Raw genomic sequence first — 15,653 nt, 5'->3', positions numbered from 1 at the left:
CTATTCTGTTTCTATATTATTATGTATGTTGAGAAAAGTTCTTTGTATGTCTCTGTTAACATTTTTCTTACGCAAAAACAAATACTAAATTGTTGTGTGATATTAAAATTAATATTTTGTAGTTTGCTGCTCTTGTTAAAAGATTTGTTATTGTTTGAAATTGTTAAATGGTTATCAATTTTTTAATTCCCCGCGATCATGTCAGTTAAAGAATAGTGTTTAATTAAGGTCAATTCTTTTATTTTAGTTTTTATGCTCCCCGAAATTTTTCGGGGAGCATAATTATAGTTGCCAGTTTGTCCTTCCTTACTTCCTTCCGTCACACTTTTGTTACAGTTTCTCATAGCACCTTCAATACTTTACCGATCTCTTTCATATTTGGCATGTAGGTACCTTGCATGGACCTCTACCTTTTGATGAGGTTTGAGGTCACTGGGGTCAAGGTCACCAAGGCTAATAATAGATTTTTCTGTCACACTTTTGTTACAGTTTCTCATAGCACCTTCAATACTTTACCGATCTCTTTCATATTTGGCATGTAGGTACCTTGCATGGACCTCTACCTTTTGATGAGGTTTTAGGTCACTGGGGTCAAGTTCACCGAGGCTAATAATAGATTTTTCCGTCATGCTTTTGTTACAGTTTCTCATAGCACCTTCAATACTTTACCAATCTCTTTCATACTTGGCATGTAGGTACCTTGCATGGGCCTCTACCTTTCGTTGAGGTTTGAGGTCACTGGGGTCAAGGTCAAGGTCACAGAGGCTAATAATAGATTTTCCGTCATGCTTTTGTTACTTTACCGATCTCTTTCATATTTGGCATGTAGGTACCTTCCATGGACCTCTACCTTTTGATGAGGTTTGAGGTCACTGGGCTCAAGGTCACCAAGGCTAATAATAGATTTTCCATCACGCTTTTCTCATAGGGCCTTCAATACTTTACCTATCTCTTACATATTTTCCATGTAGGTACCTTGCATGGGCCTCTACCTTTTGATGAGGTTTGAGGTCACTGGGGTCAAGGTCACCGAGGCTAATAAAAGATTTTTTTAAGTGGTTATTAACACATAGATTGACAAAGCGCATCATCGGGACCGGGAGCAACTAACAGTTTCACTGATATTCTTGTTTTTTAGATGGTCGCTTAGCGACCGTCTAAGGTAGTTAGTCTAACATTCAGGTTGATACGCCTTAGCTACTAGGAGCCCAATACCCGCTTACTACGCGTATCCGAGTGAGAAAGAGTTGTTTAATTTATGCAAGAGGTTTGAGTTCTCCTATTATATTCATTCACAAATGGAAACATGATATTAATATCGTGTTAAATGCAATAGTTTTGAACGGTGCTTTTATAGAAAAGAAAAATAAACAATGATCTTATTGTAGGTGTCGCGGAGGAGATTGTTAATGAATGAATAAAATAGTCCACTTTCTGCAGCGTCTTCATGACGTAGTATTTTTGCTCAGTCCATTCATAATATGAGGCTATTAATAGATGCGCCTGTCGATAAACAAAGGAAAGTCCACGGGCGATAACAACGCAATAGGTTACGCTCTAACATACACCTCAATGACGTAGTACAGGTCATTCGTAAATTGAGGCTATTAATAGATTCGGGAAAAAGTTAACGCTTTTTTAGATTCTCAATTTATAAAACGTTGAACATAAGTTCAACAATAACTTCAGCGATACGATAGACAAAAACAAAAAAATGTTTCATAATCGCTAAACCCGAATATAACAAACAATTTATAATAATAATACGAATGACCTGTTTCGTTACCTCGTTCATGCTACTACAGCGGGTATTTCTGGAAAACGTTCTTTGATTCTCAACAGATAGCGGCGATCTTTTGTATATACAGGTGCTAGCAACGCAATAGTAGAAGGTTAGTAGAAGGTTTAGCTTGTTTATATTCACAGTTCTCAATACATAGACAGTTGGATATGAGTTCATCAATTGCTACAGGCATACTATAGGCAACCTCGGAAATGCTTTATAATCGCTTAAACCGAAAACAACTAAATATATTATATTATATATATTTATAACAATAAATATCTTTTAAAAATGTAGTCGGCGTATACGCTGACTTTGAAATAAAGTTTGCAATTTACTTTTCTAAATAAATAAATACAATCAAACAAAAGTTAAACTATTGTGTTTTGTTTTTCACTAGTAAGTTGCATATTCACCGCATGAAATGTGTGTTAGCATTGTCAAACCACACATTAGTGTGAGTAGATAAAAAATATACTACGGGAGAGCACTTCATATGTGTCCTCATATGCCTTGTTATGAGTATCTTTCTTCACGATCGAAATATATCATATGTTGATATTTGATTTAAACGCAGTTTTCTTTCGATACATTTAAATAGTGCCGTCATGCGAAAATGGGTCTTATGCGTTTTGGCAAGGGTTGTTAAACCCAACATGTGCTTTTGCGCAGTCAGGCCATAGGCGATGCTGTTCGCTATAAAATCACTCAATATGTTATGTTTCTCCTTACCAGAGGGAGAGATAGCGGAGTGGGCTATTTATATGATGGGCGCATATGGAATAAGACCCATTTTCACATGACGAGGGTCATTACAAATCTCATTGCGAATTGAAAATGCCACATTTAAGAACAATGCTTTTTGATACAAAATTGAATTCAAAATAGCCAACTTGTTAATAATGGCAGCCTATCCACACATTAAGGAATGATTTCCAGACGTGCTGACCAAGTACGGCAAACATTGTGGTATGATAGTTAAACGATTTTCTCTTATCGTGACACTATACTATTTCGCTAATGATTGTTTTCTCATCTTGGAGGCGAAAGTGAAATTCTGCGAGATGGATTGTAACGGGTAATTGTAACAGGGCCACAATTTGTGTCGTTTGAGCATACAGAGAGTATTCCGGAATTCCTTACACTGAACAGTGCTACATCCTTTGAATTGAGCACATACGCAGTGATGTAGCAAAAATTCAGAGGTTGTATCTCGAATCAGCTTATTAAATATTCGAAAATATTCATGCGTGTCTTTTGGCGTTATGTAAAAGTCACTAAGGTGAAAACTGAGTAAAACAGCTACGCCTAAAAGCGCATTAGTGCTCTATACCTATGTTTATGTCAGCGTTACTGACACGGTGTGAACTGCTCGGGTAACAAGTAAAGCATAAACAGCTATGTTTTTATACTTTTATTCCTCCATATACAAGAGACGAAGATTATTGTATATTTTGAATTTGTATATGTTGTCAAAAATTAAAAGTTTTGTACACAGAACTTTCATTATGAATTTATATTTTTGGTGAGATAGTTATTTGATATTAGAAAAAATATTCCTTTAATATGATGGTGACTGCAAATTTTCTTTATATTAAGTTCTCATTACCATTTTCATCATACTTTCTATGCTTTCAGAACGTCCAAAAAGCATGTTGTTTTTATTTTGTCTAAGTTATTTCTATGAAATAATAAGGATGATAAAAAGTGCACACAAAACTCGACCCGTGCGCTATGACACACACTTTAAAAAGTTGAATGGCGTGTGTTCATTTCAAACTTGCGATTGATTTTGAAAAATGAATTGCGTGTTAAATTATGCAAAAGCGAACATCTTCTGTGCCTTCAGCACTTTGATTATGTATGTCTAACAGGGCTTAGCAAGTGCCACCTCTCCCCAAACAAAAAGGCCCATTCTCTTTAAGGAATATCTTTAAAATGATGCAATATCTCCAAAGTTCAAGCTTACTTTGGGAAGTTTCTTCTCCTTTTTCAGTTTTTTCAATAATTTTGTCCACAAAATGGAAGCCAGGCCCTCTCCCCAAATCAAGTGAAAAAGCCCTTTCTAGTATTATTACATGTAGGTATTATTTTCTGACAGTACATAAAGGTAGACAACATACTGGTAACTAATTGGCACAACGGCTGCCATGTTGCAGTTACTTCCCTTCAATTGTTACTTTATTGTTTGCTATCATGTCTGGATTGGTAATTGAAGTGTAATGTCTTTATACTTTACATTTCACAATCATGATGAATTATTGACATTTTGTACCTCTGACTTTGCAAGTGCAGAATTCAAATGATAGTATACAGTGCATTACTCTATGGTTAAAAGGAGAGGGTGCTAATTAGTCAACAGGGCACTTGAGAGCGTTCGGTGATATTAACCCTGATGCATATTTTGATATTTTGATTTTAGTATATGTAATATATGTATATATTTCATAATACCATAATACATGTATTTAGATTGAAATAATGTTGTTATGGTGAATAAAATAAGTTTCACCTTGGGACAGGATGCTGCGCTTTTCCCTTTACATGTTGTCCTACTAGGAGTAGGACTGTCCTAGCTTCAGCACCGCAGTGAATCAGCGAATTGGATTCTTATCAAATCTTTGTTTATCCGTAAACATGAGCTGTGCTCTGAGCAAAGGGAGTTTAATGCATGTGTGTATTAGTCCACACAGGCTAATCAGGGATGACACTTTCCGCCTAAACTGGATATTTGCTTAGAAGAAACTTTCTTAAACAGAAAATATCTTAGAAGCGGAAAGTGTCTCCTGATTAGCCTGTGCAGACTGCGCAGGCTATAATCTGGGACGACACTTTATGCGCTTGCATTAAACCCCCTTTTCACAGTGCACAGCTCATATGTATTTAGCATCTTTTATTGTAAACTTCATGGTACATCATTACCTGTATGTTGTACTTGTGCTCATGTTATGGCATCTTTAATGAGATAATGTAAGGACCACCCATTCTTTGCTAAAATGCATGTTTATTTAAGTCAGGATCTAGCAAGAAATAGCCAATTTCAGCTGAGTCATCCTCGAAAATCAAATGGTTAAATTCTGTGGCTGCCCCACCAACTCAAGGGTTTGGTTCCTGTCAACATAAATGAATGCATCTGTTTTGAAAGCAAGACCCAGTGAATGGCTGATAGTACTAATGATTGGGCAGAGTATCCTGTTGTGCAGGGTTTCACATTCAAGTGTTAACCCTTTACCACTTAGATATGTATTTTGACACATATGTAGTCCCTAAGAAAGTAATATTTAATTTAACCCTTTACCACTTAGATACCTATATTTTGACACATTTGTAGTTTCTTAGAAAGTGATATTTAATTTAGGACCTTTCTTACTATATTCAAGTTTTTAAGGCTTCAATTCCAACATTCAGATACTGATGAGCAGCAAAAAGCATAAAACCTGAACAGACTATGAGTTTCTTGCAGGCTGTTCTGGTTTAATGCTATTTGCACATAGCAATTTTCACTTATTGATGGCATTAACTAGACTTATTATATAATCTTGTGCCGCTCGATTGGTCATTGTCGTCTCGGCTACTACTTACACTGTACCCCTTGTACTCTTAAGTATTCTTACATGTACCCCTGGTACGGTAAATGTACTTTACCATACCCATTATTACCCAGTCGATATTAGACTGTACCCGAGTTGTATTCCCGCTCAAAATCCGATGTCGTAAAACGTGCTAGTAGTTAACGGAAAACGATATTTTTAATCTAAAACAAACTTCTCTTTTAAAAAAAAATGCTTTTTGAGTGTGAGTTTCAATAATATAGAGGCCATTTAACAAAAAATTGACATAAATGTGAACATAGTTAATTTTAAAAAATTGCAGACGACAGATTCAGCGTTTAAATTCCTGGGTACATATTAGTATATTTACTGTACCCAGGGTACATGTAAGTATACTTAAAGAGTACCCGTGGTACATGTAAGTAGTACCCGAGCCGACAATAACCAATTGAGCTCTTGTGCCAGTTTGTTCATGGACTAGTGATTCTATTCCCTGGAATGTTCCAGTTTAGCTCATTCCGAAAATTGTCGCATGATTTACTTTACTGAAATGTGTCAGCAACCTGGAGGTTCATAATAATAGCTGGGTGTTGCAATATTGCAACGACATAATAGTTTGGTTTGTGTTTCATCGCGCTATACATTGAATTCAATAGCTTTGCTAAGAGCATAAAGTAGAAAATATTAAGTTGTCATTTGTTCACTTTTTGTCCGATGTTCATGTTGTATACATTGTATTAAATACACCCAGTTGTGTCAGAAATGATTAAACAAAGGACTATAAACAATATAAATGTGAAACTACTTGCGCTTATTAAAATAATAATTTCCTGTAGAGAGCAAGTTACATAATGTGTTATAAGTAAATTATTTCTCTTTATTGCTGTTCTAAATACAGCGTTTGAACAAAACTAGTTTTTAGAGGATAGGTTATGTTTATTGGGAGTCTAACAAATGGTCTGAAAGAATTTATCAGTCACTACTAATGTACCAGAATGTATTTATGGAAGCTTTGAAAATGTCTGTGCATAAAAAAAGTTATAATTAATTTATGACATGATGCGTTTCTCGTATCTATATCTGATGAGATGCAGTGAAAACAGACAACAGTTGAAATAATATTACAATCTCAAAACATAGATAATACAGCACGATTTATCCAGCATTTTCCAGCTAATTTTATGTCTTGGGCCATTTCAAATGTGAAGAACATTCCTACCAACTGAATGCATCTATTCCACAGATTAAAAATGTCAAAGACAAAACTCTTGTCATAACTTAATCAAGATGTGTTTAAAGTGTTTTAGTTCCAGTGATTTGAAATTAAAAACAGATAATTCTTTGACAGAAAGCAATTGTCCTTTACCTTTTTTATGCCTCCGAAAGTGAAAGGTCAAGGTCATCCTTCAAGGTCAAAGGTAAAAAAAACATGTATCAAAGCCGCGCAGTAGGGGGCATTGTGTTTCTGACAAACACATCTCTTGTTTATCCTCCGCCTTTGGCATAGAATATCTCAGAAATTATATAGGATATCAGTGGGGTTGTTTTTTTCATTCTATATTGGTTCAGTTAAGTGGACTGTAACATAATGCACACAAAACGCACATTTGGGGCATTGTTGGATTTATATAATGATCGAAATTTGTACCACATTTCATACAATCTTAAATAGGCAGTCATCTGGATCAACAAATCATTAGTCTCAGGTTATAATTACCGGGCACGAATATTTGCTAACCGTATGTGTCAATATTCGGTAATTCCCGTATGTATTCGTTAAGTGTCCGTTGCATACGTCATATTAATGTTGCAGACACGTGACTTAACAAACGGCCAATCAGAATTGTACATGTAGACACGTGACGTTACACAGCCAATCAGAATTGTACACATAACAATTATCAAAGCTTTCGTTGTTTATATCTATATTTATGGACAGTCTTACTTAAACGGCCGAACATACTAGTCGCATTATTGCTGGCTTTCGCGGGATGGGCCCATTGCGGGCTTCGCATGTATCTTGTATTTGACAAACATTTTGGAAACGTTGTGTTGTGTTAATAAGCAGAAATAAAACGCCAAGAAATCAGAAATGAACTTTGTTGGTTACTGTGTATTATCAACGAACAATACGTAAATACAATTACGTGACAGGACCCTTTCCCAACAGAAAAAAGTATACATGTATATTTTTCCCAAATGGAAGCTAAATATTCCAAATGGAAGGTTTCCACACACAAAAAATATTAGTTGTTATTTTTTTTAGATCTCAATATTTTGTTCAAGTTCCATCCATATAAGTTCAACCTTAGTAAATATAATACTTAAAACACTGTCTTGTATTCTCAATTTTTAAGCATTTTTAGCAAAACAACAACAACACTTACACTACGCGACCCGTGATTTTTGCCGCAATTCTCGCATCACCGCAATCGATGCAACGTGACAAATTGCGGTGATTCCGAGCGACAAGAAAATTTTGGTGATGTCTCGGCGACCGTCGCGCGATGTATCTCGCTGTTACGCAATCAGCGCGAATCACCGCGAACCGCCGTGGTTCACCTTTTTAAGAGATTTACATTAAGGGTTACACTACATTACATGTACATGTAAGATATATGTATACACTTACATTATACATTGCAATAATAAAGCTTTTGTTGTTGTTGTATGCAATGGGCGTATTAGCCAAAATATTCCCGTTACGACATGAACGTGATGAAGTAATGTCGGAAGCTTTAACGGCTCCAAATTAATATAACAGCGCAGAAGAATGATCAATAATAATTATTTAACATAACATGTAAACATTATTTAACTAATTGCATTAGCAGAATGTTTATTAAAACTTACAATCAATTATATTCCAGGCCCGAATACACTACCACTGTTCAAATTCCATATTGTTGCAATATACATGTAGCACTGTGTAAATTGAAAGTTGCATATTGTTTCGTCATTGGTGGGTTATAAATACCTTGTTTCTCTATACATGGTATTTGATTTAGACGAAACTAATAATTTGGTAATTTACGAAAAATATGATATAAGTTTTCCATTTAAACTTTGATCTTACAGTGTGTGTTAATTGACGTTATTAATTATGTTAATACTTATTTTTGCATTTCATAAAGAATTATAAAGTGTAGATCTAGCCCTTTTGTTAACAGTGTTTAGCAAAATATTCGCGCCTTAAGACACGGGAAATTGTTTAAGTAACACTTTTATTTAAAGGTTAAATGTAATCGGTAGATTACATCTAATTATTTGGACTAAAATATGCTATACTTATTTATTTTCTGTTTCAGGCTCCAATTCGGATAACTCGTGTTACTCGCGTTACTTTTCGAGTGTTGTACATACATTCACAATGCTTGATAAGCCGGAAATCGGAAATACATTACTGTTCTATTTTTAAGTACATGTTATAATGACATCGTGGTAAATTATTTGTTGTAATTACATCATTGCCTATATATTAAAGCCGTTAAACATTGTGTTTGTTTTGCTGAAAAAAAAACACGAGTATATCAACGTAGCACTTAGCGTTCGCAGAGTTCAATGAATTTATGATGATGTATAATGTACATGCAGTTCTCTGGGTTTTCACGCCAAAAACAAAAAACCCTCAACATTTGATTATTTAGTGTGTACTGTCCAGCGGGTGATAGTGTTTGTTCAAGTGTCTAATTGGCACTCTTTGTACGTGTTCAAACTGTGAAAAGATATGACAATCACAGAAACAACAGGATGGCGCTGCCAATTAAGTGCGATAATGGATCAAAGGGCATTGACAAAAAATAACAGTTTGGATATATTTTTCGGCGTTTACTCAGATGGTCTCTCACAACAAAAAAACCATACAAGTCAAGGTATTATGTTTTACTTCTATCAGTAATGATACGGATACGGCGTGTTTGATTTGAATTGACTTTAAAAGAAATATCAAATTGTTGGCGAGATAACTGTTTTAAAAATACCAAAGAAACATTTAACCGAAATCAACAGAATTCAATGTTCTCTGCGCTACGCAGTTTGTATAAAAAATCAATACTTGCACACTTGTATACCTTGACCTTGTACATTGCCGCATAATTTTCGCGCTCTTTTGTCGGGAAATATACATGATGACTATATTGAAAGCATCTGTAAACGTCGTGTTAACATTAAAACATCAGAGGTGTGTTTCGGATTATAAATTTTCTCATTTGGGAATTTAACGGAACATTTATACTTATGGTATATTTGTTTTGAATTGTATATTAATTTGTTACAACGCTTTACGTGTGCAAAAAATGTTTTGATAATATTATGCATTAATAGCACAATTTCCAGAAGGAAAACGTTTTTACATGAAGGCGTATGACGCAATAAAACGTTTTTTTGTAAGATTGTATTGTATCAATCTAAATTTAAATACGCACGTCCAATGAAAGCTGTGTCCCACATTATGCGTTGTACTCTTTACACTTCTGAAAAATGGCGTAGTCATATGGTTGTTTTAATGAAATTCTCAAACATATTTACCGACATAAATGTTCAAGATTATTTTTTTGATGTTGGATAATCGGATAATTGTGAACATTAGAAGTGTTATGTACATGTATAAAGTTATCGATACGATTCGGTTTCTATGCATGAATTGACGAGTCATCGTTGTCACTGCGATCATGGCGAATTGCAGCGAATCACCACAACATTGAGGGGATTTAGCGCGAAGATTATCTTGCTCTCGCGCGTCGTCGGAGTGACCAGTCACATGAGATCGCGGTGATTTTCCACCCAAAAAGCAAAATGCCCGCCTTGACTTCGCAAATTAGGCAAAAATCACGGGTCGCGTAGTGTATTTCCCAATTTTAGTCAAAACGCTGCAAATTTTCCCAATCCAAAAGGACCTGGCCCCATAACCAAAATGGTGAAAAAAAACACTGGATATCAACATGAATCTTCATGGGTGTATGCATATATCAATGGAATGGATATCAATTCAACAAATTTGCTTGTCTTTTTATAATTGGTACATGAACATCTTTTATGAACATCATAATATATCTTATCAAGGAAACACTCAATTAATGTTTATTTTAGTTTAAATGGTTTTATTTTATTTTAACTCGGTTGTATAGAAAGCCTAAGGCTTATTGATAATTGCGCTCTTGAACCAGTAGATCTTAAAACACTCCAACAGTGAAGGTCAAACTCGTGACTTCCCAATCTCTAGGGGGGACACCATATTCACTGAACATGTACAATTGAAAAAAAAATGTCATTCAGTTGCCTATAATGGATGCAAGCTCTAAAACATAAGAAGACTTAAATGGAGTTTAATAATTTCATGAATATGAATATGTATTTTAATCTGTGAACATTTTGTGCGAATATTAAATGAAAGAAGATTGTTTTATGAAAGTTTATTATTCATTGATGTAACAACTTGTTCTGGTTCATTAGTGTGGTCTATTTATCTGGTCTGCAAATCATTGTTGCAGGTGATGTAATCATATATAAATACAAGTAGGCAGTTACCCAACATTGTGTGTCTATAAAGAAGAGAAAGTTTGTGAGTTACTCATTATCTTCTTGATAATCTCAAGATTGCTAGACACTTGATCATGCATGTTCAGGGCAGTGGAAATTGAGTCACTTCACATTGTGTTGACTGCTGTATTCTGCAGTATAATATTTCCTGGGCTTTGGTGATTTGTGGTTTGCGGTGGTGTGCTGTGTGTATGGTTTAAAAATCCAGTGAAAGTAATGTTGGTAAAGCTGCTGGGAGAGAGGATATTATCCAGTTGGTGTGTTTGTGTGTGTTTAGCTTTGCCAGTGGATGTTGTATATTTTCTGGAAAGAAATTAATAAATTGTGTTCTCAGTGTTTTTGGAGAGATCTGAACAGATAGGAGGTTGAGTGGATGGATAACGTAAACATGGCCGCGGCACAGAATTCTGGTGTTTCGCAGCCTCCAGGGAGCAGAGGCCCTGCCCCCCCTTTACCAGAAAAGCCGCCTTCTGTTGCGGAAAGAACAAGACTGTTGAAGTCAAGTTTTCGTAGAAATGAAGACGACAGACCGGAGAAGCCTGGTCCAAGAATTGTTGACGCCACTTTCGCTCGTTCGAGCCCACTTTCCGAAGTGACGAAGTCTGCCGGCTCATCAGTGTCAAGTTTAAACTCTAACCCGGGTAGTTTGGATTTGAGAGATGGGGAGGACTCCTTGTCTGGTTTCATAAACGGTCGCAGTACGCCGCCGTCAGTTGCGGGTAAGCAGACGGTCACAGTCACGACACCGGTCACACCTGTTACACACTTCAATGACAACAAAGAGGCGGAGCATCAAGCTCCAGTGAGTATATTGAAAGTGCAGGGATTTCAGTTAAAGAAGAATCCTGCCTTTTGATGCATTTTTTTTTCTTAATTTTTACTTCTGCAAATGATCTACCTTGTATCATCTTGATGCAAATGTTACGGAAAGGCAGAAATGATATCATTTATACAATACAGTTTGTGTTAAATCATATAGTGTTAAATCATATAGTATTTGACTTAAACATCTACTAAAAAACATTTACAGACATTTTAACAAGTATGTACTAACCAAATGACTCAGTGCTTCAGTAGGTTGACCATTGAGAATTTCATTTTGACCCCTGCAATGTTCAAACATGGGATGGTTATTTGACCCCAGATTTTCAAAATGTTTAAATCCCTGAGTGCTTGATATGTATAATACAGTCCAACTCCTACTTCCGGTCACCCCTCATCGCCGGTCACCCCGTGTAGGCGGCCGGTCTGTGCAGCGACCGTCGATAAACACTATATAATGCACCCCTCTTAAGCGGTAACCCCGTTTCTCCGGCCAGCAGCCAGCAATTTTGCATCCCAAATGTTAAATTCCCCCCATATTAGTGGTCACGCGCAAGTAAGTCAGTCATGTACATTGGCAAAATTACACAGACGCAACGGCGAAAAAATCGATATGTACTTCCAGTCTACGGTTTAGGCTCTGTAGTACTGAAGCGTGATGTGTGATAAACATTTGACAGCCAGTTTGCAAATTGCAATTAATTAGCGGCGGATTATCGGGTTATCGGGTTAAAAGCAATATGCAACCGTTTTATCTTTTTGTTTCCGCACGTGCGAATATCACCTATTATTACTGGAAAGGAAAATTCTTAATTTATAATTTATTATTTGTAGCTCACACTTTTTCAAGCACACATTTATGACAATTATCGGCTAATTAAGAGTTAAAAAGAACAACAAAACTTTTAACCAAAATCAACTGATCTACATGTTCTCTGTGCTACAAAGTTTTTATCCAAAAATCAATACACGCATGCTTTCGAACCATGGGTATGGCGTGACATTGTACATTGGTGCATAATTTTCGAGCCCTTTTGTCGGGACAAAGGAAATAGACGATGCTAGAATTTGTAAACGTCTCGTTAACATTAAACAATCGGGAGTGTGTTTCGGATTACAAATTATTATTCTCATTTGGGAATAAAACAAAACATTTATATTTGTTTTATATTTACAATGATTTCAATATTAATTTTGATAAAACCCTTTACGAGATGAAAAAATGTTTTTATAATATTATGCATGAAAAGCACGATAACCAGGAGGATTACACCCGGTTGCTATTATCAGTCTCTTAACTGGCCATGATTTTATCGTAAAGGAGATCACTGTCGGGACCAATTCGTGTGGTAGGTATTCAAAGCCATAAAACTGCAATAAACCGATTAAATTATCGATTTATAGTGACACGGGAGTTATTCACGCATAACTGATTCACAACTGTTCCCATCTTAAGTGCATTGGGGCCGTACAACGCGCATTGTGTAAACAATGAATCATGAGAATGATTCTTTTTCATTGACTTGATTCTGATGATTAGAAAGATGAATAGAATATTTTTTTGAATGAAAATGTTGTCTTATAGCTGATTTTAGAAAGGAAGAAATAAAATTATTTTAAGTCTATACATTGTTAAGTACATGTACACATATTTACCATTTTGTTTATACAAAAATTGAACAGTTGGCCATGACTCATCAACTCCAGACTCCCTATATAATGACCCAACCCCCTCTTAAGAGGCCACCCCGCTTAAGCAGCCAATTTGGCTGTTTCCCTTGACTGGCTGCTTAAAAGGGGCTGTACTTAAAAAAGGATGCGTTACCAATCAACAATTAATCATTTTTATATTACATATTTTTAATGACTATGTATTATCATATTTTTTATATGTTGGCGGTAAATAAATAACAGCAGTTGGATGCTTAATCGGTAAAATTTAGTTTAAATAACATAAGAATACTCAGGTAAATACTATGTTTTTGCAAGTGGTTGAAGTATTCATTTGCAGTGAAAATTGCGCAACTGTCCTGAAATTGTCTGTATTTAGGAAATTTGAAATGAACACATTAGAGCAAGATGTGTTGTATCCTTCTTTCAGCTGATTGCTTCTATCCAGTTCCAAATTGTGTTGTTTGATACAGATGCACATCATTGGTTTGATTCTTACTTATTTATGATATTTATTTCATTTAAATGCAGAATATTTAAATATTAGGGACTATCAGACCCACTTGACATGTTGGACATGATCTAAATATTGAGAAAACTGAATTCCAGACATCAAAATTGCTCATTGAATAATCCAGTCTCAGGCATCTTGCTTTTCTGCCAATTCAAGTGGCCTTGGGATTTCGGAATTACATATTCAATAATTTGTAATCCAGTCTGTAGTACTGTAAGGACTATAATTACTTACATCCTCTTATTTATCTAGGTTGGAATGTAAAACTGTATTATCTGCTTTTTATATATCAATCATATGGGCCGTGCATAAAGTGTCATCCCAGATAAGCCTGTGCAGTCTGCACAGGCTAATCAGGGACAACACTTTCCGCTTTTATGATATTTTTCGTTTAAAGAAAGTCTCTTCTTAGCAAAAATCAAGTTAAGGCAGGAAGTGTCTTCCCTGATTATAGCCTGTGTGGACTGCACAGGTTAATCTGGGACAACACTTGACGCACATGTATTAAACCCCCTTTTCACAGAGCACGGCTCAAATCAGTCATATATTACATGTTCACCCTCAGGGCCATTAAGTATAATATCGAGGTGGCTGTGCAAGTTTAGAAATGATGCATTTTGGCTTGAATGATTTTGATGATTATATTATAATTATTTAAGTAAATCAGTATTTGTAGGGGTAACTTATTTTAATGATTTGATAATTGATAATAATTATTCCATTTACTCAGTATATGTACAGGTCACAAGTTTTGAGCTTTATTCACTGGCAAATTATGATCTAGAACCTTTAAAAAGATCTCCTTCATAATGCAATAAAGTTCCCTTTCCCAGTCATATTAGTTTACCAGTATTATAAACATGGCATACACACATGCTCAGGAACATATTACCAATGAGTAAATGGTAGAGAACAAGAACAAAGGCATGAAAATGATTGTAATTACACTGTGCTCTAAGAGGCCAGACAGACTGCTTTGTTTTGTGTTATACAGACTAGAGAATGATTCAAGCCACTGAAGTCTATTGTTTGCATGCTTCCCTGTATCATACTTCATCAGGTTATGCTGGAAGTTCTCTTATTACTTAATTACTTAAAGATTACACTATCACCCAAGATCCTCTATCAAACGGAGATCCTCTATCAAACCGCTTTCACTCTTTGCACCTGCATTAACAGAACAATGCTGGGTCCCTGCAACATATTAATGCTTAAACCATTGAATTTGCAGTGAGTTTTCATTATTAATGTAAAGATATTTTGCTTGGTTTTATGATCTCAGTGAGGTAAATTCAGACTGCTGTACATGTAGTAGCTGTTTAGCGTATTGAAAATTTGGCAAAATAAAGTTAATACTTAGACCCTGCAATATGTAATAAATATTTTGTAAAATGTAAACAAAAACAGCTGTCTGTTCTTTGACCTATAATCTTACATACATGTATATTTGTGTATTTTAATATGTATAATACATTAATTTCCTATAAAAGTATTGTGTCATTCATTAATTTCCACATTTTCTGTATACAGTAACACAGTTTTATGTGTAAAACATAAGTCTTCTGCCTGATGTGTTTTTATGCCCCAGAAGGAGAGCATATAGTGATTGCACTGTCTGTCTGTCTGTCCGTCTGTCCGTCACACTTTGCGTTTAGGTTTGAAAAATGCGCATAACTTCTATGTCCCTTCAGATGTAACATTCATATTTGGTATGCATGTGTATATGGACAAGGCCTTTCCATAGGGACACAAATTTTGACCCCTTTGACCTTGA

At 35.5% G+C, this 15,653-nt stretch overlaps 1 protein-coding gene across 2 annotated transcripts in view; it reads left to right on the top strand.

Moving 5' to 3' along the window:
* Nucleotides 1-15,653, top strand: part of LOC127854905 (uncharacterized) — an 80,900-nt gene that overhangs the window by 23,427 nt on the left and 41,820 nt on the right. Inside the window, exon 1 of one of the 2 annotated variants that reach the window (XM_052390014.1) lies at nt 10,735-11,674. The exons of the other annotated variant lie outside the window; for it this stretch is intronic. Coding sequence (XP_052245974.1) covers nt 11,246-11,674 — 429 coding nt within the window. The 5' untranslated portion in view covers nt 10,735-11,245. Of the gene's footprint in view, nt 1-10,734; nt 11,675-15,653 lie in introns of those variants that run through there. 2 annotated transcript variants of the gene reach the window in all.

This window comes from Dreissena polymorpha, chromosome 13 (assembly GCF_020536995.1).
Source record: "Dreissena polymorpha isolate Duluth1 chromosome 13, UMN_Dpol_1.0, whole genome shotgun sequence".
NCBI classification, from domain to species: domain Eukaryota; kingdom Metazoa; phylum Mollusca; class Bivalvia; order Myida; family Dreissenidae; genus Dreissena; species Dreissena polymorpha.
Note: the sequence above shows the minus strand (reverse complement) of the source record. Positions and strands in the feature narration are given on the sequence as shown.